The sequence below is a fragment of the Canis aureus genome, chromosome 21 (genome assembly GCF_053574225.1).
Source record: "Canis aureus isolate CA01 chromosome 21, VMU_Caureus_v.1.0, whole genome shotgun sequence".
Classification (NCBI taxonomy): domain Eukaryota; kingdom Metazoa; phylum Chordata; class Mammalia; order Carnivora; family Canidae; genus Canis; species Canis aureus.
In genome coordinates this window covers 22,743,845-22,770,522 of record NC_135631.1, presented here as the reverse complement: position 1 = coordinate 22,770,522, position 26,678 = coordinate 22,743,845, and the positions used below count along the sequence as shown (strand labels likewise).

The window sequence follows — 26,678 nt, the reverse complement described above, 5'->3', positions numbered from 1 at the left end:
GCTCAGCCCAGAGCCCAGAGTGTAGTAAGTATATGTTCCAATTATCATAGTTCCTCACTCCCTGAACCAAAACCCTGGGGCTAGATAGACGCAGAATTCAGAATTTTTCTGCTATTAGGATGGTTATACAGTATTTATACTGCAGGATACACAATACTCTTCTCAAGGTATTCCTTTTTGGAATCATAGGAATCATATGTATTGTATGCATCATATGAATATTCATCAAGTAGAATAAATAAAACTATAGCATATTGTAATGTATATTTGTATAATATGTCATTCATATACATATATGTGTGTGTATATGTTTAGCATATGGTTTACATGCCTGTATATAGATATATGGAATATATATGTAACTATATAAAAGTATTTAACATTGATTTAGGACTGGTTTCTGTTTTATTTTATTTTTGCCGGGGAATAAGTTTGAATACACAACACAGATTTCAGAGCTTTTGGACTTCAGAATCGTGGGTAAGGGTTTGGGGTGTATTGCCCAGCCCTCAGAAGCATGTGGTTAAACGTTATAAGCCAGAGTTCAGGGGTCAGATGTGAGCCAGTAGGAAAAGTAAAGAAAGAGGCAGAATTGCATTGTAAGAGCCTCCATGTCAAACCCTGAGCTTTGCCACTTACTGGCCGTGCTGCGTGGGCAACTGTCTCAACCGCACGGTCTAGGTTTTCTTGTATATAAAACAGGGACAGATGTACATACCTTATGGGATGTGGCAAGGATTGAATAACGTCATTGTGTCAAGCACTTAGAGGGGTGCCTGGCTCCTAGGAAGCTTCATGATTGCTATTAAAAGCCAAGCGTGCCCCCCTGGGGGCTCCTGAGGTGTGGCCCTTATCTACCTCCTCACAGTCCTCTCCTGCCATTGTAGGGTGATGTTGGACTCAGTGACACACAGTACCTTCCTGCCCAACACGTCCTTCTGTGACCCCCTGATGTCGTGGACTGATCTGTTCAGCAATGAAGAGTATTACCCTGCATTTGAGCATCAAACAGGTGCGTACATCCAGACAAACCCATCTGAGCTGGGAAGAGCTGGAGCAGGAGGTGGCTCGGGCCTCCAGGAGGCACCAAGGCCACTCTGGGAGCCTGAAAATGCCAACTCTCGCCGGTGTTCAGGGCAGAGGATGGGAGGAGGCCTGGGTAGCAGAAAGGCAGCTTCTGCAGAGGCTAAAGCCCCAAAATCCTCATTCCGACCTCCTCCCAGCCCTGTGGCCTTGGGGGACTCCACTAACGTCTTCAAGCCTCATTTTGCTAACAGATGATAATACCAATCTCTGGGAGTTATTATACTTACACAAGGTAGTGGAAAGAAACCTTAGCCCAGAACCTAGTACGCCATGATTGCTTGGCCATTGTGATTTTAGCTAACATTTGCTGAATGCTAGCTGTGGTTCGGGCCCTGTGCCAAGCACCCATCCCATCCTTACAGAAGCCCTATGAGAAATGGACAATTATTATTTCCACTTTATGGATGAAGAAACTGAGGCACAGAGAGGTTAAGTGACTTTTCCAGGGTCTCATGGTTAGTTAAGTTTCATGCAACTTGACATGAGCATCGGTACTCCTAACTATCCTACATGGTCATCTTATAAATGAGGTTACCCTGTGGTCACAGGGCTATTGGTGTTGGTTAATATGACTGTTTTTCTCTGAGTTTCTATCTCCTTATCCCTAAAGCAGGGATGATGAGAATCACTGTGAGGATTAAGGGAGCCAAACTGTGAAAAATATATAGCTTGGCCCAAAGCAAGTGCTCAGGAAACACGAGTCCCTGCACTGTCCACCAGGCCTCCCTCCCTTCCTCCTCTCTCGGCCGGCCTTCTCCACCTAAAAAAGGAAGCATGGGGCCTTGTGCAAATCCCATGCCAAAGGAGAGATTGCCCCAGAATCTCTCTGAGGGCCTGTGTCCCCAGGTGCTCCGGCGACTGCACATCACGGCAAGCCTGGCAGACTGCTAGCGCAGCAGGTGCACGCCCCGCCCGAGGCTGGTGATGCAAGTCCTAATCAAGCTGTCAGTCCTCACGGGCCCTTAACCCCATGCATCCCAGATTGGCATGGTCCACACTCACGGGCAGGAGGCAGGTGGGTCCAGGAGAGGCCAAGCCTCTGAGGATGTTGCAAAGTGTCCCCCACCAGAAGGAAGCCCCTGCCTCCAGGCGGGAGACCAGGTCTGCTCAGCTCACCTCTATACCCAGTCCTGCACCTGCTCCTGCCACCAACACATGCCTACACGCACACACCATGACTTCTCTCACCCTATCTGCAGGGTCCTGAGTCAGCCAGAAACATACTCCATTTCTCCTTTAGGCCTAAGAAACACTTTGATTCCCAGAAAGATGATGAAGGATGTCCTCTATCTCTGCCCCTCTATATTTGGTTGAGGCTCAGTTTGAAGGAGGAAAGTGAAGGCTCTTGTGTCCCCACTCTTTGCCCATATGTCCCATGATGGCAGGGCCCAGAGCAAAGGTCTTTTCTCCATGCATGCGTGACCCAGACCTGCCATCCTGGACGTCGCCTCTTCCTGCCTACACTGCCAGGGGGCAGTTGGTGTGATGGCAGGAAAGGGATGGCCTGCCTGCCCCAGGGGAGCGTTTCAGGCATTGGAGCAGCTCCTGTAGTCATGGAGAGCTCAGACTTTGGAGCCGGCCATCCTAAATGCAAAGTCTGGCTTTGATATTTAGTAACCGTGCCATCGTAACTTCTCGTGCCTTAATTTTCTCATCTGTAAAATGGAGATAGCAGTAATGCCTACCTGATAGAATGGTTACAGGGGTGGTTTGTTAATACGAGGGAAGCGTTGGGGACACAGGCACAGGACAAGGACTAATTTCAGCCTGGGAAGGTGCAAAAGTCCCGGAGACGGACAGAGGTGATGGTTGCGCAATAATGTGAATGGACTTAATGCCACTCAACTGTATACTTAAAAAGGATTAAATGGCAAAATTGATGTCTATTTTACCACAATTAAAAAAAAAAAAAAAACCAACAACGAAGGGTTAACAGAAGCCATCACCTGTAGGGGTTGATATCTGACACAGCTTTCTCCTGCCCGCGGCCTCTACATTTCCACCAGTGTAAGGAGACGCTGGGCCCCGTCATTGCTAGGACGCTTTCCAGAAGCTTCTCTGATTCCTGCATCTCAGATAAAGCCTTCTTCTCCCACCACCCACTGAGAGAATACAAAGTCCCACCGAGGTGTGGAGCCGATGAAGAAAAAATATCCTGCAGAAGGAGCACTCCCTAAGGGAGGAGGAACCTGGCTTTTGACTTGCCACTTGTCTCTCTGGGTTCCAAGGAGCTGAGGAGCTCTGACCTCCTGAGGAGGTCAGAGAAGTTGGACATGAAAAGGTGGTTGAGAGCTGCCTGGGCACTGGGTGGGCCCTGTGGGCCCCAGCTCTCCTCGGAGCCCCGCCAGTGAGGGGAGTGCCCGTGTATTTTCTGAGAGGTGATCCTTCCATCTGTGTTCGCACAGTCCCCTCTGAGAGGGATGCCACGGGGGACAGCCAGGTCCACCTCTGCACACCCCCCAGGCTCCGTGGCCAGTGAGACATCTCCTCCGCCCCACACAGCAGATCCCATCTTGAAGCCACAGCTGTCCCAGTGGGAGCCTCCTGTCCCAATGTGGGTTCCAGGGCTGGCGTTGCCACTGAGCCACTGACACCGTGACCTTGGCAGGCTTTTCCTAGTCTCTGACATACACTTTCCCAACGGGAACAGTATTTGCCTCCTAGAGTTGAGAGGACTGATATTCCACACACAAAGTGTTCCGCCAAATGCCAGGCACTTAGTAGGCGCTCACCGTTGCCAGGAACACCTCGTGACTCCCAGTTAGTGGAAAAACAGCTCACACTCTCTCCTCTTGTCATTTTTCATATCGAACAAAAGCCACAAAGGTCCCCGTCTCCTCCTTTCCATTTCAGAGCTGGACAGCTCAGCTTCTTTGAGACCAAGGGGAAAGGAGGGGAGAAAGAAATGCTGTGCCCACTAGACAAACGACGTGTCCAACATGGCAGGGAGAAATATCCACGTAGTCAGGAGAACTAGTTGTTTTCACAACCTTTTCAAACGCCTTTAGCGGACAGCCGCTGAATCTGTGCCCGCCACGCGCTACCCACAACGGCTCTGACCTGCCCTTTGAGCAGGACTTCTGCGGGGAGTGGACGGCCACAGGCTGCAAAATACTCCAGAATTTCATAAACTCATCCTGGGGTTCCCTTCTGCTCTCCCAAAACAAAGAATTGCAAATCCTGGAAACTTTTACCCAAGTGTGCAGGGCAGGCCGCCTATAGTTTACAAGCGTATGATACTTTGTGAAGATTATATTCCTCGACTCAAGTTCTGACAAGGCATGGAGTATCCCGGCCTCACACCTCGTTCCTGGCACTCCACCCTGAACCTCCACATGCCCACACATCCCTCCCCCGTTGGCCAAGGTGACCATGCCAACCTGTGGTGCCCCCTTTGCTTTGGATTCTGGTTTGTAAAATGTCTGCGGCAGAGGCGGCTAGCTCGGGGCAGTTCTAGGGGCTCCTGAGAGGTCCCATAAAGGAACCTGGGGACCTGGGACCTGGGGACCTCTCCATCCTCATCCTCACGCAAGTCTCTTGCATCTTGAAGACAGTACAGTGCAGTGGTCACTAGGGCATGGCTGCAGCAGCTAAAATACCCCCATAGGACCTACTCTTGGCTCTGCCACTTACCCACAGGACCTAGTGGCACTGCATGGGGGATGACATGAGCACAGCGTGCAGCATCCACTCCATCCCAGGCGCTCCGCCAAGACATCAGCTACTGCTGCACCATGGAAAATTTTATTCAAATAAAGCACTTTATTTGAAAAGGTGCAAAACCTTTGGGGTATCAACATCCAGAAGATTAGGGAGAGAGGCATTTGAGTCCCACGTGGGATTTTCTGAGAAAGATTCGTGTGCTGGGTATAGAAATCTGGGAGCACATGCGAGAGAGTCGAAGAATTTCTAAATCAAAACCAGATAAAAGAAAGAAAGTCCTTGAAAAGTGTGAGGTGAGCCCGTGGCAGTGGTCGCATCCCAGGAGCACCCCCAGGGAGAGACCTCACTGTTCACTACCGCCAGCCCACCCCACACACGCCTGAGCCTTCTGGGCAGCTGTGGCCTCAGGACCACACAGGGCCTGGCGCTCCCAGCACCTTCCCAACCCCACACGCCTCAGGCCATCGCTCTTTGCTGTACCCACCAGCCCTTCCAGTCTTTTCTCCATCCAGTTCCTTACGCTGGTCCGGGCTTCCCTCCCATTCCACCACCATCTCATGGGCTAAATCATTCCACAGGCTTGGAAGGAATGCCAAGAAGGGCTGTTGGATGGAGTTCGACCATCTCTGGGTGGAAGCCTGGAAACAATTTTTCATTTCAGGTGTTCCCCCCCCCCCCCCATAAAGTCCTTCCTTTCGGTGACAAAGCCACAATTGATGGTGCCCCGTGCTACCGAGGCCACTCACAGGCTCTCTTCAGTGCGGCCCCAGGCAAAAAACTTTCCCAACTCCCTATGCTAATAAATCATACTAATTACGGTCCAGGCTGTCTAACTCGGGCCTCCTCTGACCCAGACTGTCTGCCTCCCCACGCCGAGCCCTGGGCTGGCTTTGTTCTGCTTGTCCCTCAGCTAGACCGGGGCTCCGGTGGGGAAGACCTCATTTCCCTGAGAACAAACGCCGTCCCGAAATAGTAACGAATTACAGGTGACTTCTATTGAAGGCTTACTGTCGCCGAGATAGCTGGGCTAAGCCCTTTACAGGTACCATTGCTTTTCCTTCTCTTCTCACAGCAAACTTCCTACGTGGTAGGCACTGTTATTATTCTTGTCTTACAGGAGGAAACTGAGGTCCAGAGAGGTTAGGAAACCCTGTTAGGATTGCACAGCTAAGATGTTGAAGAGCCAGGCAGGACTGCAAATCAGGAAGGTCCATTCCATAGCCCACACTCAGTTAACTCCACGATCCTCAAGTCCCTTCCAGTCCCTTCCTGCAGGTCCTCTCCAATTCACGTCAGTCGATGGAATCATAGAATGGAGGGTGGGAACAGGAGTCTGATTGAATTCGGGTAGCTGGCAGGTTCATTTAGCTTCACACAGTTTCTCATCGAGGCTCCCCGATCAGCACAGGAATTTAAGTCAAGTGCTCCTGCAAAGGGTCTGGGAACATAACTCAAAACACTAAGCTCACACTTTCACAGTCTCCAGATTTTGCATTCTGCTGCATGTCTATTTTGTCTTGATTAGAAAAGTCAAAATATCCCCCCCCTCAAATCTTTGCTTTGAACAGTCTTGACTCCAGAATTTCCATGTAAGAAGGGCTTAGGGGCAGCAATGTATTTGAAATGAATAGCGAGGGGACTCACCTAGAATTTTTTTTAAGAGCTCTTTGCATGAGATTGAGAAGACAGCAGATGTCTGTGATAAAGAATGGAAGTCATGGATTAATGGACCCACTCGCTGGCATTTCCACCGGAGATGCACAGGCATTAATCACGTGGGTTCAGTTACCCTTGGTACCTTCTGTTCACTCTGGTGGGGGGGGATTTAGCCCCTGCCCCTCCACCTCAGTGTCAGAAGCATGGGTCTTGTGTGTGTCCTGAACATCAAGCATTTTATAAAATCACAGACTCGCCAGGGTCCCCACATTTTGAACAGCATGGACCACCTAACTCATGCGGGCACATCAAGGACAAAGTAGCTTGGTTTATAATATAACTTCCTCAGTTTTCAAAAAGAAAATAACCCAAATCTCTGGAAAGGAATACCACGCGTGCACACACACATACACGCACAACATATCAGAAGTATTTGAGAAAATGTAAAGTAGTTGTATGGTAACCCCAATATTAATACATATAAATGGATGGTATTTAATGAGCACTTGCTACATGCCTGCCTGTGTTCTGAGCACCTTCCATGGACACTCCCTGCTGACCGTAGGGGCATCTGAGTGTGCCAGCCCAGCTCTACAAGCTTAAGTCCTCCCTCTGACTTGAAACACGTCCCATTATAGCATCACTTGTGGGAAATCCCCCCAGAATAGCCGATCAATTCTTCTTCCCACTGTAGCTGGCCCTTCAACAAATGTCCTGACCTACTTTCAACTTCAAAGGAGCTGGCTGAGACTGTTGCTTAATAGTGGCCTGTTAACATTTAGATGCAGCCTACGGGGCAGGGCATGGAGTTTGTCCCCCAACCCAGATACATAGGCAGAAGGGCCTTAATGCTCAGCTTCTGAGCATTAAGAGTTTTGATTATTTCACAAATGCTAGATGCACTGGGAAAAACGTTTTGTATTTCCAGGCAATACAATCAACATGTTAAAGATAACATGTTCTGTGGGTGCATTACCCTTTCTTTTATTTGCCCTGAGTTCACCTCTTCCAAGTAGCAAGGCCTCCGTCATGTCATTCATAGAGGTTACAAATGTCATCATTGGTTTCTCATCCTTTTTCTGATTTTTAAAATTTTCTAACCTAAATCCTAACCTAATATCTAATATATAGTATATATAATTATATTAATTTAATATATTAATTACTAATTATATTATTATGTTTTATTATATTATATTAATATAATGTAAATTGTATTAATGTGAATATTAATTAATTTAATATATATTGAATATATATATAAATTTAGGTTAGAAAATATATATATCTGTGAGTCTGTGTGTATATGCCTCCACCCAAATCTTTTTCAGTCAATATTGGAGAGGTGTGTCCAACATGGTCCTCCTCAACCAAGAACAGTAAGGCACGACGTGACACAAAATTCTCACATTTAAAGATGGAAGAGTTGATGTGGATCTAACTCCCTTAGTGACCAGCCATGTGGCCTTAGTAGAGTCATGTAATCTCCCAGAACCTCCTTTTCCTCACCTATAAAGTGAGGATAATAAGCCTTGGTCATTTGGCCAGTCGGTTATACTCACTGGGCACCCACAGTGGGCTAGGCCAGGCCCACCACTCGGGGTGAGCAAAGCCGAGCTGGCCAGCCATGTGGAGTTCAAGGTTTGGGGAGGAGGGTGAGGCGTGAGTCTTTCTGAGAAGGACACCTGAGGGGGCTGTGCAGGGCAGTCTCCCTGAGATGGAGGAGTGAGCTGTGGTCTTAAGGATGAGTGGGAATGAGTTAGGAGAAGGTAGATGGAGACTTCGTTCTGGGCCAGGAGCAATCCTGAGGGAGCAACAGGGGAGGCAAGAGGAGGGGCCAGATGAAGCCGGCCTTCCTCACCTCTGTCAGCCTCACCTCTGCACCCTTCTAGTGAGGACAGGACCATAGAAACACACCCGCAACCAGAAAGCACCCCATGATGCTGGCCCTCTTTGGCCTCCATGTCACGAGAACAGCCATACTCCTCTCAGCTCCCAGGGCTGTGGGAAGGCCTTTCCTGGTGAGGAGAGCCCGCCATGCTTGGCTCTGGCTCTGGCTTCCCTCCAGAGGGAGCCGCACACAAAGCCTGCTCTGTGGGTGAGCTTCAAAGGAAAGAGCTGAGGGGAAGGGAGCCTGCCAGCAACACCTCCTCATGTCAGGGCCCACCCCCACCCGGGCGTTTCTCCGAATCCTCTAGGCCCTTTGGCTTCCAGAAACAACACGGCCCTCTTCACGTGCCAAAGAAAATAACAAGGGGGTGGAAGTGGAGAGAGGAGGGAATGGAGACTTGGCGAAACCTTTCCATGAAAAGAAATAAACTACGTCGTCCGACTGCCGCGCACCGATAGCCAACTCTGTTGGGGGCTCAGCTCAGGACCAAGGACGGAAGAATTTCAAGGCTCATAAACATCCCTCATCAGAACACCAGGAATGTCAAAGGCCCCAGAAATCAATAGAGGAGAGCCCAGACCGGACGGGAGACTGGCCGTCCCACTTTCCCAGGAGACCCTACTGGCCACAACGGGGTCCCCCACGGGCTAGTGGGCCAGCGCCCAGCAAGTGAAAGGAGAGGCAGGCCCCTTGTTCTCGCGCACCAGGTAGAGGCGACGACATTGACCTCAACCATCCTGGCCGAGTATCGACCCTCTACCCACATGCATATAAAATTCTGACTACAAATTTAAAATAAATTCAAACAAATCCATTGTTTACGTTGATCACCCCTCAATCCTCTCCACGGTGGGGCAAGGTTCCTGGAAGGGCTCTGGGTTGTCGGGGGAGCCTCCGTTCCCGCCTCTGTGAAATCCTGCCTGTCTGGGAGGATTTGAGGAACCCGAGAAGCAAGTGCCTGCCTGAGGAGCTCCCCAGGGAGCCGTACCCCTGACGGGGCGGAGGACGTGTCTCCTGCCTAGGACCCGAAGCCCCACAGATTCACGGGGGACAGCGGCACCAGGTGCGACGCTCACGGGGAATCAGAACAGCCTCGGTGACGTGTGCTGCGGAGTCTAACTCGCGTGTGGCCCCTTCTGTCGTCCACGCGGCCCGAGCCACGCTCTACTCTGCCGTCCTCCTCAGGCCTTTTCACTCCGTCCCGCTCTCCGCCTGCCTCTGCCTCTCTCCCTGTTTCTTTTTTTTTTTTTTTTTTTTTTTAAAGATTTTATTTATTTATTCATGATAGTCACAGAGAGAGAGAGAGAGAGAGAGGCAGAGCGAGAAGCAGGCTCCATGCACCGGGAGCCCGACGTGGGATTCGATCCCGGGTCTCCAGGATCACGCCCTGGGCCAAAGGCAGGCGCCAAACCGCTGCGCCACCCAGGGATCCCCTCTCTCCCTGTTTCTGCTCTTCTCTGTGCTGACGCTCTGGGGATCAGTAGGACGGAACGAGAAGAGCGATGGCCCTCAAGCTCCGACTAGGGCTTAGATGCCAGCTCAGCCGCACGCTGGCCGTGGGACTTGGGGCAAGTCCCCTGTGCCCCTTAGGTTCATAATCCGTTACCTTCTGGGGGACAAGGACCAAACCTCTTACCAGGGATCCTTAGCACACGCTTTGTTGCTTCACACCTAACAGGTGTTCAATGAGAACCTTAATAATAGCGTCAGAATCTTCCAGGTTCTAAGTACTTTTGTAGGTAGTAGCTCACTCAACCCACAGAACGACTCTGTGACAGAGGTGCTATCGTTATCTCCATTTTGCCAATGAGGAAACTGAGGCTCATTTATTGAATGAATGAATGAATGAATGAGTGAATGAGTGAACACCATGGCAGCCATGAGGCTTGTGTCAAAGAGCCTGACCCAGTACCTCACCAACCCCTTCATCTGCCACTCTTTCTGCTTCTCCTGGCCCTGGGGACAGAGCTGTTGAGCACCCCGTCTCTGTTCCAAGCCGGGCTTGGCCACTTCCCAGCCTCCCAGACAAGGTGGTGCCCACACCTCCGTCCGGGTTTGTGTGGGGCTCCTCTGAAGGCGTGAAGGGGCTCGGGCCTCAGCATGGAAATCCCTCAAAGCATCATCACAACCACAACAGCAACAGCACAACCAACCCCCCTTCCCACTGCTCTCTTCCTCAGAGGAGGCCGCTGTGGCGATCCAAGCTCTGCTGGCCTCTGGGCAACGTCTCACCAGTTTGAGGCCCTCGGCACAGGATGACGAGAGGCAGCGCACCGACCAGTAGCTGGTGTTGGCAACTGTCCGTGAGAGCAGAGGGAGTCAAGTCAGCCTCAGACTGTGCCTGGCACACAATAGGCATTTTTTTTAAAGATTTTATTTATTCATGAGAGACACACAGAGAGAGGCAGAGACACAGGCAGAGGGAGAAGCAGGCTCCATGCGGGGAGCCCGATGCGGGACTCGATCCCAGGACCCCAGGATCACAACCTGGGCCAAAGGCAGACGCTCAACCCTTAAGCTCTGCCAGGGGCCCCATAACAGGCATTTAGTAACTATTGAATTGGTTGATAGTACTCAGGGCACTCCGCAGCCTATACCCATTAACTCCAAACTGCATGACAGCCCTGTAAAAATACCTATTTTACAGATGAGGAAACTGAGGCTTAACTGTCTGTGGACCCTGCCCAGGTCAAAAGCAGGCAAACTCGGGTTTGAGCCCAGGCTTGGCCGGCTCCAAAGGCTGTGTTCTTGATACCCTGTTGTCTGAAACCGAACCCCTGCAGGGCCCCATCCTTCCCTTTCTCCTCTAATCTCCCACTTTCCAAGCACCAAACCTAGGCCCCGGGCATCCCCGAGCCATGGCGGGGTTCCTCGCCATTCCTCCTCTCGCCTGCCCCGAGGCCCACCCAGAAGATCCAGTCTCCTGTGGTTTTTATGGTGGAATAGGTAACCTGGGCCCCCAGAGAGCACACCCCAAAGCCAGAGGCCCTTATGACTCACAGGCGAGGGATGTGGATGCTGATAGAACCGGGGCCTCCCTCTGGGGCGCCTCTGGAGGCCTTCCGGGGGCCCTCACTTCTCTCTCTTCGGACGCAGCCTGTGACTCCTACTGGACGTCCGTCCACCCCGAGTACTGGACCAAGCGCCACGTCTGGGAATGGCTCCAGTTCTGCTGCGACCAGTACAAGCTGGATGCCAACTGCATCTCTTTCTGCCACTTCAACGTCAGCGGCCTGCAGCTGTGCAGCATGACGCAGGAGGAGTTCGTCGAGGCGGCCGGCATCTGCGGGGAGTACCTCTACTTCATCCTCCAGAACATCCGCTCGCAAGGTCAGTGTGGGGGGGAGGGGCGGGCCTCCGCGGGGGGGCCCCAGGGTTGGGACCCGATGAACCTGCCGTGTGACTCACGCAGCAACAAACCAACCAACCCACCTCAGGCACTGGGACTCTCTATTAACCGAGATCCCCTTCTCCCAAATCTCTACAATCCCTGGAAGTTCTCCTTTGCTAGAATTAGAGCTTGGAGGCCAAAGGGAGCGAGTTGCAAGGAAGCCAGCTGAGTACTTTTTTACACCGGGAGAGAAAACCTAAAAAGATCTTCAGGAACCAGGCAGATGCAGCAAAGGAATGTGTGATGGTAATTAAGACCTGCCAGCAGGAGGCATGGAAAAAAGGGGGTTTCTGCTTGACTTTCCATTAAGCAGAAGGAGAAGAAAATTAACTAGACCCTTTGCCTTCCTGTTTCCAGAAGAGTCTGATTAAGGAGCATTAGCGCTTTCCTGACGGCCCAGGAGCAAGCGGCCGGAAGGTGGCGCCAGTGGCATTATGTAACGTCTCAACCTGCCCGAGCCCCAGTGCTGAGGAACAGGTGTTCTCAGAGCAGGAAGGGTTTTTTGGTTTTCTGGGTTTTTTTTTTGGTTTTTGTTTTTTGGGGTTTTTTGGGGTTTTTTTTGTTTGTTTGTTTTTTGGTTTTTGAGACCATATAATTCAATTTTGAGACCAGATAAAGGTCACACGGCACACAGGGCTGATTGGTGGAGAGTCCGCACAAAGCAAGGGCTCTGAGTTCAGCCAGCCCTGTGCTCCAGCCTGGACTCCAACACTCCGGAGCCTCAGGTGCTCTGGCAAAGGGCTTGCCCTCTCCCAACCTCCACCGCCTCGTCCGTACATTGGGATAATAGCGCGCACCTTGGCAGGTGACAGGATTCCAGGAAACATGACCTGGAGCAGCACACAAAGATCCAAATGCCGTAAATGGCAGCTGTTTTTGTCATTATGAATATAACCCAGGGGGGAGACGGTTTTTAAAAATAAAGGAAACACGTCTCAGTTCAATGTGAAGAAAGACTTTTCCAAAAGTTAGCACCATTTTGGGGGTGGGGGGGTGGGAAGACTGGTTCAGAAGGTACTAAAGGTAGGAAGCTCCCCATCCCTGGAGATAATCAAGCAGTCGACTAGCCCCCTGACGGATGGGGATGCCGTGGCAGGGATTCCTGCTTGGGGCAGAGGACAGTCCAGCCCTAAGATATGTTGTTCTTCCCCCTCATAGTCCTGAGGGTGGGAAAGCCATGGAGGCTGGTCCTGGGGCCCTTCTCAGCTTCTGCCCTGGGGACCACGACCCACCAGGGACAAGGGAGGGACAAACAGGCCTGCCGTCCGTTGTTGGACAGTCTTGGCCTCGTGACAGCCAGGGACAGCACCGTGCCGGGAGCAGCGGCCCTCCCTGCTGCTCCTGCAGGGGACAGTCCGAGGGCAGCAGGGCAGCTCAGGGAGGAGCTCCGGCTCCTTTCAGACCCTCTGAGGGAGCCGCTTCGCCTCTGGACCCCGGGGCCCCGGAGAGGGAGGTCGTCCGTCCTGGAAGAGGATGCGGCCTGGTGTGGCCAGCCTTCTCCAAACATCGCATCCGTCAAGTTGTGCTGGGGTCCCTCCGTGGGCGCCTCCCCTCCCGGGTACCTGGCACCTCCCCGAGGCCCTGTTCCTGGCCCTATTCCGTTCCCTCAGGGTCTGTGCAAAACATGCCAAACACGCTTGGGTTTTTTTCTTTTTTTGTTTTGTTTTTTTTTTTTAGAATTGATTTATTTATGAGAGAGAGAGAGAGAGAGAGAGGCAGAGACACAGGCAGAGGGAGAAGCAGGCTCCATGCAGGGAGCCCGACATGGGATTCGATCCTGGGTCTCCAGGATCAGGCCCTGGGCCGAAGGTGGCACTAAACCGCTGGGCCACCGGGACTGCCCCCAAACATGCTTGCTATCCTGAGGGACCCCTGGGGTCACAAAGCCAACTCCAGGGGTCCGGTTTCCGGCTCCTTACCGTTTTAAGCAGTAAAACCGCCCACGCTGCAGTTCCCCCTGAAGTGGTCGTCAAGCAGGGATGTTCACTGCGTGTCGTGTATCGAAACACACGTACTATGACCAGAGTTTACCGTGTCCCAACGTGCCCAGGACACGCTGTTTGCACCTGTTACCGCAGACTCATTATTCTTAGCGCTAGGTTTTGTTCTCCAAAGCGGCTGCATTTGTACAGGGAACTATCTGGAGCTCCGGCCACTGCCTAGTGCAGGCCTTCTAGGACCGCCTAGGATTGATCAGGACTCTGGCAGGACAGGACACAGGACAGTAAGTCTGGGCAGCAGGGACAGCTACAGGGCAGTGTAGGGCCCAGTGAGCCTTCTGGCCCAGAAGGTATTTCAGAGGGATCCAAGGGGCCCAGGAACGCAGGGACACTGGTCGCTGGAAGGGGAAGGGGAGGGCAGGGGGAGGGCAGGGACCATGGGTGGTTTCCACGGTCGGGGTGGAGTGGGTCCCTCGCGGGCCAGTCTTTTCCGTTCTCGGGTGGCCTTCTGGGCAGAGCGCGCCGAGCAGACCAGGACCGATCAGTGGGCGTGAGCTGTTACAGATGTGCCCTGTTCCAGGCTCCTCAGTCACTGGAAATTAGTCCCCACACCGGACACCGAGCCTGCAAACAGGTGTCCCTTGGCCTGTGCTGCTACGTGGGAACTTGATCGGAAACTCTCAGTTCACCCCCAGCCCACCCCATTCTTCAGAGGAGTAAACCGAGGCCCCGACACAGTCTCCCAAACCCTTATTACAGCCTCTCAGCGGGCCCTGCTTTCCTCTTGGCCTCCTACGTGCATCTCCCCCTTTGATCAGCGGGTCATAGGCATTCCGGTCCCCAAAGGATGAGAGGCCCCATCGCAGATCACAGACCCTGCGAGCCCAAGGGGAACTCTCTCGGTGGTACTTTTGTCACCTGTTGCCAGTAAGGAACAGGAGCCCAGAGACTGAGCAACTGGCAAGGTCACACTGGGGTCAGTGACGCAGCCCAGCTCAGGGCCCAGGCCCACTTGGAAAGTCTTGAGGCTGCTGGGATGCCTGGCCCCGGGGCCCTCTCCGGGAGGCCTTTAAAAACCAGGAGATGGTCATCTCTCAAAGGTGGCTTCAGGTGGCCCAGTAAGTCAGGTGGCCTCCAAGGTTCTTTTTTTTTTTTTTATAAAGATTGTATTTATTTATTCATGAGAGACACGGAGAGAGAGAGAGAGGCAGAGACACAGGCAGAGGGAGAAGCAGGCTCCATGCAGGGAGCCAGATGTGGGACTCGATCCCAGGACCCCGGGATCACGACCTGAGCTGAAGACAGACACTCAAACCACTGAGCCACCCAGGTGCCCCATGCAAACTTCTTTCTGAATTAAACTTCCCCGCAGAGGGGACGGTTGCCCCCCTTCTCCCCGCACCCCCTCCTCCGGCCAGGGAAACCAGGACCGCGTGGTGCGGTTTGTGGACTCATTTTTCCTTCCCAGGTTACTCCTTCTTCACCGACACCGAGGAGACCAAGGCTGCCATCAAAGACTGTAAGTAACCAGGTGCGAGCGGCCCAAGGTGCGCCAAGGCTGCCGGTGGGCGCACGGGCTTGATGGTTCTGTTTTGAGCACGACTGACAAGTTGATGACCGAGGGCGGTCACGGACCAGGAGCAGGCAGCAGGGAGAAATGGGTGGGCAGAGAGCGTGGGGCTTGGGTCTGTGGCTTCCTCGTCCTCCGCCCAGACTCAGTTTCCCCATCTGTAAAATGGAGCCACCCTCGCCGGTTGCGACGCATTGGAGAAACTGCGCACCTGAAGCTGGCGACGTGGATGCGCCAAACACTGCCACGCGTGAGCAACAGTAGTGGTGATTACTAACCCCCGGGCCCTGCCGCTGAGAAGTGTCTCCAAAGATCCGAGCTCACCAACCTTTTAATTATAAGGTGATGGAGGAGCTCTGGCGACCCTGCTGATTTTGAGAGTTAACGCCGTCTCACTTTGGCAGATAGAGAAGGTTTAGGAAATGGAACTTTAGAGTTTTCCTTTTTTTTTTTTTTTTAAAAGATGATGACGATTGTTGCTTTTCTTTTCTTTTTTTTTTTAATTTTTTATTCATTTATGATAGTCACAGAGAGAGAGAGAGAGGCAGAGACACAGGCAGAGGGAGAAGCAGGCTCCATGCACCGGGAGCCTGATGTGGGATTCGATCCCAGATCTCCAGGATCGCGCCCTGGGCCAAAGGCAGGCGCCAAACCGCTGCGCCACCCAGGGATCCCCGATTGTTGCTTTTCATTACTGAGTGCCACACGATGGCCTGGCCTGGGGACCAGCAGGAGACACAGGTCCTAGGCAGGCCCCGCCCTCCATGGGCTTCACCCCTTCATCCACAGAGGGAGGACAGGGCATGTGGGGCTCCCGAGGCCTCTGAGGGGCAGACACAGATGGCTGGTTTCTTTTTTTTAATTTAATTTTATTTTTTTAGATGGATGGTTTCTTAGGACTTATTTTTTCGGTCCTGAAAGTCCCAGCAATCAACTGAGGGTTCAGGTTATTTGGTTAACGAAGGTTATTCACCCAGGGTTTCAGCACAGGAAGCGCTGCATCCATAAAGCACACAGGGCAGGCTCGCAGAGGCCCGTGTGCCCCCTAGACCCCAGCGGCGGCCCCAGGAGCGGCTCTGCCTCCCATGAGGGTCCCCGCACACTGCGGCCGCGGGGTAGGGCCTCTCCTGCCCGTGAGCAGTGCTCCCACCGAGCTTCCTGGCTCTGCCTTCATCCCCTCCCCTCCATCCACAGCAGTCTGCGGGGTACGAACCCTGCTGTGTCCACCCAGCCCAGTCCAGGCAAAGCCCCCCGAAGAAACGAGCCCACTGAGGCCCGGCGGGAGGACGGGGGTTGCATTACTGTCTAAAGGCTTGAACCCAGGGCAGGCGTTTGCCGTCCTCCTAAGCAGCAGTGAATCTGACCTGCCCAAACTGTTCTCAGTGGGTGTCTCCACCTATGAATGGGTCCTTCTGCCCGCCTGCCTCCCTCACGGCTAGGAAGAGATAGCGTGACCCAGAGGTTCTGTAGACGAAGTGGTTACCTGAGTATAGAACCAGGCCCTATGAGACTCCTTGCTATAATAATAATAATAGTAATAATAATAATAATAATAATAATAATAATAATAATAATGGCCTCTAGCGTTTCCTGAGCACCTACCACGAGCCAGGCCCTGTGCTAGAATCCTTACTAACCTTCATTCAGGTAATCTTCCCCAAAACCCTATAAGACCTCGTACCCCATAAGAACTAAAGCTTAGAGGTTAAAGGGGACAAGGTTAGGAAGGTGACAGATAACTCAGGTGTGTCTTAACTCTTTCCTCCTCTCATCCATTCCTTTTTCTTCCGTTTTCATTGATTCATTCACTCACTCATTCATTCCACAAACATTCTTCGAACACCTACCATGCGCCAGGCCCAGGCACCTGCTCCGCGCCATGGCCGCAGTGATGAGCACCACTCTGGTGTTTCCCTCATAAAGCAAGGGAGGGAGAGAGAGATTAAGCAAATAATCCCCGTAATAAATGTGTAATGGCTAAGGATGATGATACCACGAAGGAAAAGGACAGGGTGCTGTGTGTGGGGGAAGGACAACAGGTTGCCTTTCAATTAGGGTTGAGGGGAGACTTCCTGGAGGAAGAGCTATTTAAACTAAGCCTAAAGGATGAGCAGAAGTTAGCCAGGAAGAGGGAAGAAAAGGGTACAGGGAATGAGTGACAAGTGCAAAGGCCCTGAGGCGGGAACAGTTTGGGAGCCCGGGAGAAAGAAGCAAAAAACTAACACTGGGAGGCTCAGTGCAGTAACCAGCAGCCGCATGGGGCCGTTAAGGTCAATTAAAACTAGATGAAGTTAAAATTCAGCTGCTGAGTCACGCTAGCCACCTTCCAAGCGCTCGATAGCAGCAGGTAGCTAGTGGCCACCACGTAGGACGGCTCAGATTTCCATCATCATAGTAAGTTCTTTTGGACGGCGACTTGGTAGGTCATGGGCAAGGGCAGCCGAGGGAGGGGTGGGGGCGGAGATCAAGAGCAGGACAGGAGCAGGTCACAGCGTTTGGGTGTGGACTTCATCCTGAGCAGGCTGGGAGGAAACAGTAAGGCCCCGTCAGCATTTTAAGAAGATCCCCTGGATGGCCGTGCCTGTCTGGGTCCCGAGGGAGCCCAGCTGGGGGCTGCTGTCCAGGTGGTGGTGGCCCCGACCAGGTGGTGGGAAGGATGGAGAGATGTTTCTGGAGGCAGAGGTGGTGGTAAGACAGGGAGGGGTTCTCAGCTGGCATCTCTAGAGACTAACCCTGCGCCACGGCCGCCGCCCCAGGCTTTACCAGGGCAGCCCCGGCCCTGCCTTCTCCAATGAGGAGGCACAATTTCTAGACTGAACTCGAGGTCAAGGGGTCCGGTGAGTACACCGGAAAGCAGCGCCACGGCTCTGCCAAATTGCGCCTCCACTGCCACAGCCAGGAACCCGTGGCCTTCCTGCCAGGCCCGTGCGCCCCCCACCCCCCGGCTCTCCCCCAGCTCTCCTGAAACAGAAACCCTAGCATGTAGTTTAATAAGCTTGAGGACAACGGACTGACTATACAATCAGTGAGCCCGTTCTAGAAATCCAGGGCATCTGATCACGATGCCTATGGCCCAGGTGACACGGCACGATCTCAGACACCCCCCAACGCGGGAGTGAGATGTGCCAGCCAGAGGCCAAAGCCTGGCCAGCGAGACATCCTGGGGTGGCAGGCAACGCTGCCATCAGCCTGCAGTGCAGATTAACATCTGTCCTGCCCGCCCGTGCAACACTGTGCCCAGCGCGGTGCCAGGCGGAGCGCTTTCCGTACTTTAACCCATTTAAGCCCCATCGTAACTCCATTCGGTAGTACCGTTGCCCCCATTTGCATCTGAGGAAACCAGAAGAGCAATAACGTGCAAGGAAGCACACGGGTGGGATCCCAACTTGTTTTCCCCACGTCCGTGCTCGTAGGCATTGGCCATGCACCACACACCTGCGTGCATGAGACCATGCACACGACCACACACGCGGGTGCACGGACCCCGGACCCTCCTCTTCGTTCTGCTGCCCCCTCAGCTGGGCCCCAAGGCCCACGGCTTGGCCGGGTCTGGGTCCAGCTCCGCAGTGAGCCAGACAACGAGATGACGGGTGCGTAGGACCCGCCAAAGAGGCACGGGCCCAGCCAGCTCCAAAGCTGTCGGGCACCCCGCGACACACGCCGGCCACGCTGCGGCCACCCCTTCCCACCCCCCCCCCCCCAGAAATGCCAGACCACGCAGCCTGCAGGCCCAGGTCACCTCCCGCCCTGCACCCTCCTCCCGCGGGGAGCGAGGCCCGTGGCAGCACCGGCTCGGGGGGCGACAGGAGGCCTTGGGACCCTCCGGCCGCGGCCGACGACTGGCACACCTCAGCAGCATCCGGTCCCGAGGGAACCCCACAGCCACACGCGGCGGGGAGCCTCGGGCACAGCCCGGCCGCGGGGCCACATCCCAGGGGAAGACAGTTCTGAGTCCAGGGGGGCTGTCCCCTGGCCCCCCGAGGCACCGCGGCCACCCCGCGGCCACCCCCCCACCCCCGCCGAGCAAGGGCCACCCCCACCCAGGACCACAAGCAGCACCAAAGCCACGGTGGGGACCTGGGGGCAGAGGCCACAGGAATCACAGGGATGCCTCGGGCAGGACCCTGAGCCAAGACCCCTGATCCGCAGTGCCCGGGGGGTCGCGGGGGCTCCAAGGGTCGCCTCCTCCCTCCGCCTTCTTGCAAGCTTGCCGGCTGCTCACAGGTTCGTGATCCACCTGGTGTGTCTCCCCCTCACTTGCTTTCTCCCTTCTTGGAAGATCGGCTTCGAGCAACGTCAGGTCCCCTCTGCGGCCCGCGTGGTCCTCTGGGGTCCGCACCTACCGCCCGGCGCGGGGCCCACCTTTCGGCAGCAGCGCGGTGCCAGGCTAGCTCGGCTGGGGCGGGGGGTGGGGGGACCCCGCAGGCCGAAGGCGGTGTTCATCTCATCGTTCTTTCCAGACGACAGGCGCTGTCGCTGCTAGAACCGAGGCCCTGAGGTCGGCCTGCCCGGAGTTGGGCTCCACGCTGGCCGGGCCCGGGACCCGAACCGAGCCCCCCAGACTCCCCGGGGCTCACTGCTTGCCCGCCGGTGGCCCCGTGTCAGGGAGTCCCCTCTGCTGGCTCTAATTGAATAGGGCACTGCTGCTCCCCACCCTGCTTCGCCACTGTTTCCCCGCCCCAGCCGCTTCAATATTCTCAGCGTTGATCACGCACCGAGATCGCCCACATTTGCTTGTTCATTAGATGTTCTTTTTTTTTTTTTTTAAGATTCTATTTATTTATTCATGATAGACATAGAGTGAGAGAGAGAAGCAGAGACACAGGCAGAGGGAGAAGCAGGCTTCATGCAGGGAGCCCGATAGGGACTTGATCCTGGGTCCCCAGGATCACACCCTGGGCCAAAGGCAAATGCTCAACCACCGAGCCCCCCAGGTGGCCCTCGTTAGATGCTCTTATCCACTTGGATGTGAGTCCCCAGGAGGAGAGACATGGCCCAGGGCCTCCGGGGCGTCGGACAGCGGGCACGCGTGGCTCAGGGCTCATGAATGAATGAGCGAGTGGCCTGCAGTGAGCTCCCCGACCTCGCGGTGCTTCCATGTACTTCTGTGTAAAACGGAGATGGGAATAGACGTTCACCACAACACGGCGTGAGACTGAGGGCCTGGCAATACCCAACACTCGACACACTCAGCCAATAATTATTCACGTGGTGTTTTTTGAACACCCACTATGAAAGACAAGATGAAGCAGTAGTTCTGAACAGTAGCTTCGGAACGGGCCCGCTCCGGGTTCAAGCCTCGCCTCCACCACTCTGGGTGAAGCTCTTCTTAAACTCTCTGGGCTCCGACTTCTCTCTCTACAAAATGGAAATAGCACTAGGACCACACCGGGTGGTTGCAGGGATTGAATCAGACAGTGATTCAGGGCCTGCGAAGCACATTAGCAGCACTTGGCAGTTAGTAAGTGCTCCATAGCAGAGCAGAAAAGAGACCAGATCAGTCCTTACCGTGGATGGACTGGTGCCAAGGTGCTCGGGAGCACACGGGTGCTGTGCAACAGGGAGGGTATCTAACCCAGAGGGTAAGTTCAGAGAAGACTTTCCGAAGAGGGCTGGAGAGTGTGGGTCAGCTGCGTGGAAGTGGGGAGCAGGGAGCTATGCAAAGGCCCCGCGGCAGGACAAAGCCAAGCAGCACTGGGACTCTCTGACCCAAGAAAAGGGAAGACATTGGGGGAACAGCAACAGAAAAGGCTAGACTAATGTCCACAATAGCCAAACTGTGGAAGGAGCCTCGGTGTCCATCGAAAGGTGAATGGATAAAGAAGATGTGGTTTATGTATACAATGGAATATTCCTCAGCCATTAGAAACGATGAATACCCACCATTTGCTTCGACGTGGATGGAACTGGAGGGTATTATGCTGAGTGAAATAAGTCAATCGGAGAAGGACAAACATCATATGGTCTAATACGGGGAATATAAGAAATAGTGAAAGGGAATAAAAGGAAAGGAGAAAAAATGAGTGGGAAATATCAGGGAGGGAGACAGAACATGAGAGACTCCTAACTCGGGGAAACGAACTAGGGGTGGTGGAAAGGGAGATGGGCGGGGGGTGGGGGTGACTGGGTGACTGGCACTGAGGGGGGCACTTGATGGGATGAGCACTGGGTGTTACTCTGTATGTTGGCAAATTGAACACCAATAAAAAATAAATTTATAAAAAAAAAACTAAAACAAAAAACAAAAACAAAAAAAAGAAAAAAAGAAAAGGCTAGACTGCTGAGTGGAGGTCAGTCTGTGCAAGGCCTGACAAACTTGGTGGCCTTCATCCTGGAGACAACAGGGAACCGCTGCAGGCTGGTAAACCAGGGCGTGCCAGGGGCCAGGGGCACCGAGACGGATTGCCCTGGGCAGCAGTGCGGTACGCGGGACGCCATTCCCTGCCTTGACAGCGCACTTGTTCTTCCCTCCGGGGGTTAAGGCGTAGTGTACCTCCTGGACTGTACAGTAAGCATGGTTAGTGTCCAACAGCATCTGGTACAGTGGCTGCTCAATACTACTTCCTGAGCACCTGCTGTATGCCAGACCCTGGGCTAGGTGTTGGGGGGATACATCTGGAAACATAAATCCCTGACTTCTGATGGGAACAGAGAGGGAACTAAGTAAATAAATACACAATACGCTATGTTCAATGGTGATGAATATTGTGGCAAAAAAAAAAATAAGAGAAGTGTATCTAGAATGCTGGGCAGGAGTGAGCGAGTGTGATTCTACTGAGAAGGTGGCTTTGAGCAAAGACTGAGAGGAGGGCCTGAACCCGTGGATGGCCAAGGAAAGAACACTCGCGGCAGAGGGAGGGCAAGTGCAAAGGCCCCAGGGTGGAAGGTGCAGGGGAGTTTCAGAAAGAGCGGGGAGGCCTGTAGGCTGGAGCACAGGCAGCCAGGGGAGCGGCAGGAGTGTGTGAGATCTGGCATCGCCTTTTTTCTTTCTTTCTTTCTTTTTTTAAATCATATACTCCTTTGAAACAATGCACGGGTCTCAGACTGTTACTTATAGCACGAGTCCTAACGGGGCTCGTATTGAGTTAGTGCCTTGCTTTCTGCTACTCGCTAAGCTCTGGTCTCATGGCTTTTCCTTGTGCCCCTTCTAGGCCGTTCTCCACACACTCGTCAGAGGAGTGTTCTTAAAATGTGGATCTTGTCAAACTGCAAAGTCTTCACTTTACTCTTTGTTTTTTTGTTTGTTTGTTTTTTGCTTTTGTTTTTGTTTTCACTTTACTCTTTGAATAAAACCCCAAGTCCGTACGATGGGCCTGCCAGGACGGCCCCGTGGGCTGTGCCAGCAGCCGGCTTCCCCTCCCCTGGGCACACCGCGAGCCTGCCTCACTGGCTCTCTCTCTCTCTGCTGGGCGTCACGCGTGCTGCTTCCCTCGGGGAGACTCTCACCTCCTCACATCCGCGTAGATGCCTCCTGCACACAGGCCTCCCCACCCACCGCCGCCTGCCCCATCTCAAGTGGGCACTCCGCCCCACCCTTCATTCTCTATCTTGCTTCCTTCATAACACCCACGAGGCTGACTTGTTTGTGTGACACGTATTGCACCTCGCCCAGGAGTCCTGAAACTCCACGTGCACAGGGAGCGGGGAGGTCTTGTTCTCTCTTATTCCCGGCATGGATCCCAGCACCTGGCACCCAGCAGGTCCCTGGTGCTTGGATACAAATGCCCTCTGAAGGCAAACACCTCCCCCCCGCTAATTTACCCCCCAGAGCACCTCACGGGGTGGGGTCTTTGACCTCAGGGGTGTCCAGGTCACAGGTGCTCACCCTGCGGTGATTTGAGGTCCGACCCATTCCCACTGCTATCCATCATTCTATTGCAGATGCTGATTCTAATTGCTTGAAAACAAGTGGCATCAAAAGCCAAGACTGTCACAGTCAGAGTCGAACGAGTAAGTGTAGAGATGCCATTTCTCGTTGCCCATTCCCTAAGACCATTCAGGAGACGAGGTACTCTGATAAGCTTGGACACTGAGGGCTTGAGTGGCACTGCTTGTTTCCCAAAGAAGACAGCAGATTTGTAATCAAAATTCCACTTCTTTTCACGTGGACGTGGTGTCCAAGAATGCAAGTGAGGAGGCAAGGAAGTTTTCTAACCGTGGTGAATATCTGAGTGAAGGGTTTATTTCTCCTGGTCTACTGAGGGTCCTTCTCTCCTGAGTACTCAGGGACCAACTTGACCGGATGAGCACTGGGTGTTATACTATATGCTGGCAAATCGAACTCCAATAAAAAAATATACAAAAAAAAAAAAAAAAAAAGGTACTCAGGGACCAGAGGAGGGAAATCACCATGTGTTGGCAGTTCTCTTAGCCTTTCCTGGCCCTAAAACAGACCTACCCGGGGCCGAATCAAGTCTGCCAGGCTTGGTGCCAGTCACTGGATACGGATTACATTATAATCCTCCAACTTCTGCTGTGAGGTAGGTACTCTTCTGATCGCATTTTACAGATTACTGGAGAGATTACGATTACAGAGCTAGGAAGAGGTGAATTCCGCACCCAAGCCCAGGGAGTTGGACCCTAGAACCAGCCTTTACCACAACTCTTAGTGGAACAAGACAAATACCACCAGCTTTACTGAAAAACATAACTGTAGGCTTGGTCCACCCAGACAGGTATGGATATGGGATTTTAGTGCAACCTGTCGGAAAGGTCATTTAACTGTCATTTTGTTAATTCTTTTTTAAAAAAAAAAGATTTTACTTATTTATTCATGAGAAACACAGAGAGAGAGGCAGAGACACAGGCAGAGGGAGAAGCAGGTTCCCCGAAGGGAGCCCGATGCGGGACTCGATCCCAGAACCCCGGGATCACACCCTGAGCTGAAAGCAGACGCTCAACCACTGAGCCACCCAGGCATCCCGTCATTTTATTAATTCCTAAGAATTAGTCCATTGTTGCACCGAGCAAAGACAGTCTGTGAGCCATGGTGTTCCTAAGTCAGTGTAAATTTGGTGTCCCTATGTGTGCATTTTATGATTGCTTTAATGGAAGCCAGACATTTCACAGCTCAGTGAGGGTCCAAGGAGAACACTCAGTCATAATAGGGAAAATAACCCCATTAAAAAAGCAGCAATTCTCATGAGTTAATTAGAAGGGGTTTTTTTTGGGGGGGGGGGGATTAAAGATTCTATTTATTTATTCATGAGAGAGAGAGAGAGAGAGAGAGGCAGAGACACAGGCAGAGGGAGAAGCAGGCTCCATGCAGGGAAACCGATGCGGGACTCAATCCCAGGACCCAAGGATCACGACCTGGGGTAAAGGCAGGCACTCAACCGCTAAGGCACCCAGGTGTCCCGAGTTAATGAGAAGTTGTATAGCTCTTAGAATTTTTTTTTTTAAGTAACTTCTTTTTTTTTTTTTCTTTTTGCCTTTTCCAAAGGCCTCCAAAGTTCTCATCTATGGGAATTTGTGCGAGACCTGCTTCTATCTCCCGAAGAAAACTGTGGCATCCTGGAATGGGAAGATAGGGAACAAGGTATTTTTCGGGTGGTAAAATCAGAAGCCCTGGCAAAGATGTGGGGACAAAGGAAGAAAAATGACAGAATGACGTATGAAAAGTTGAGCAGAGCCCTGAGGTGAGTTCACAGCACGAAATGCCCCGAGCCTTCGGGCAGAGTTCTGTAAAACGGCCAGCCACAGAGAACTGGATGGGTTTTGCAGCGTTTTCCTTGGTGGTAGCAAGGTCATGGGACAGCACCCCGGTGCTTAGTTACAAGTGGGATTAGGGTCAGTAAGCGGCCCGCCGTCCTCCCCATCCTTGGCGGTGGCCCCCGGGAAGTGGGGGGGGCTCTGAACGCAGGACGCCCCACACATACACACGCAGAACCCGGTTCTGATCTGAGTGTGGCAAGGCTTAGTCCTCAAGACGTCTGGGAAAGGTTTCAGTGTAAGGTGATCACAGGGTGTGAAAATACCAGGGTGACCGACCAAAGACCAGCCGGGTCACCTGGGCGGACGAGGAGCATGTTTATGTTCTGTTGTCTTCCTGGGGTGCAGGCCTCCCCACATTTCTCCTTCTGCTGTCTTTCCCAGGTACTACTACAAAACGGGAATTTTGGAACGGGTCGACCGAAGGCTAGTGTACAAATTTGGAAAAAATGCACACGGGTGGCAGGAAGACAAGCTATGATCTGCTCCAGCACCGAGCTCCTCTTACAGATGTCTTGTCTTCTAGGCCATCGGATTGCAATAGACATTTGAAAGTCTTTTTTTGCTGTTGTTGTTAACCTGCAAGTGTGCTGATAAAGTTTCTCCACCTCTCAGCTTCCATGTGGATTCAGAGTTGTTGTTGTCTGTTCCCACGGTGACAGCAACCCTTTAAGAAATTCCTTTTTTTTTTTTTTTTTTTTACCCAAGGGAAGGAAGGAATGAGCCCGATCAAACATCCTTTCCCTAATCAAGAGTTGCAGAAACACAATAGCCCGAGCTATTGGTGCTACTCTGAGCAAAAGGATCCACCTCTGCCCTTAGAGACTCACCCAGTGCTCCCATTGGAAAGGCTCAGAAGCTTGAGCCTTTATTTAACTGCGGCAGCTCGCAAAGGAAAAGTGACTATTTGGTAGCTAGTAGAGTAGGAGGGGGTGACAGGTGGGTAAGGCAAACATACTGTAGCTTTTAAATCGTGCGAGTCAGATGCCATAGAAAAAGCGTCTCAATTAAATAAGAGAGCGGCTGCATCGAACTGGGACAGGATTGGATTTAGCAGAGGTGAATGGTATGTTTCTGAACCAGAGCGTCGTGTGGGCCACTCAGCAAAACTCCCACGGCCATCCTAGAGCAACACACTGAAAGTTAGGCACATAATTAATTCCTGCCGAGTTAACGCCCCCTCTTCTCCTCCTGGTGGTGGGGGGCAGCAGAGTTAGTCAGCAGGGACTTGCGCCCCATTTCCAAATCACTGCTGTTTCTGATCCAAGGTGTCAGCACCACAAGGTTGTAGCTTGTTGATTCTGTGGCCAAGACGTTAAACCTTGGAGCTGGCCCTGTCCTGACACCTCCGTAACGGCCGATTCCATTATAAGGCTCCTTGGCTTTGTCTTCCTGGCATGTACCCAAAAGCTCTAAGACACATCTCCTTGGCAAAAGGACGGACAGTGAATTGATAGCAGTAAATGCTGACGGGTTAAGGTCTGCACTGACGTCTTCTCATGGCTCTCGGGTGGGGTAGGGAAGCCATCGGTGACCCACGACCAGGTGGCCGGCCCCGAGGACTGCTGCTCCAGCAAAGCTTCCTGCTTCATGCGACCAGGCACTGAACCACCATACAGGACAAGGACCTCCGTGCTTAGAGCTTCACTTCAAATGCAACTTGTTCTAAAAAATGTGAATTACTGTAAAATAATCTATTTTTGGATTCCTGTGTTTTCCAGGTGGATATAGTTTATAAACAATGTGAATAAAATATTTAACACGTTAAAA

General features: G+C 52.7%; 1 protein-coding gene across 2 annotated transcripts in view; it reads left to right on the top strand.

The window, feature by feature from the left end:
• ELF5 (E74 like ETS transcription factor 5) overlaps positions 1-26,678 on the top strand; it is a 33,037-nt gene extending 6,359 nt beyond the window's left edge. For both annotated transcript variants that reach the window (XM_077863559.1, XM_077863560.1), the window contains 6 exons: positions 888-1,012; positions 11,393-11,626; positions 15,096-15,146; positions 23,079-23,147; positions 24,640-24,835; positions 25,293-26,678. In XM_077863559.1, the coding sequence (XP_077719685.1) occupies positions 892-1,012; positions 11,393-11,626; positions 15,096-15,146; positions 23,079-23,147; positions 24,640-24,835; positions 25,293-25,389 (768 nt within the window). In that variant the 5' untranslated portion in view covers positions 888-891 and the 3' untranslated portion in view covers positions 25,390-26,678. The remainder of the gene's footprint in view (positions 1-887; positions 1,013-11,392; positions 11,627-15,095; positions 15,147-23,078; positions 23,148-24,639; positions 24,836-25,292) is intronic.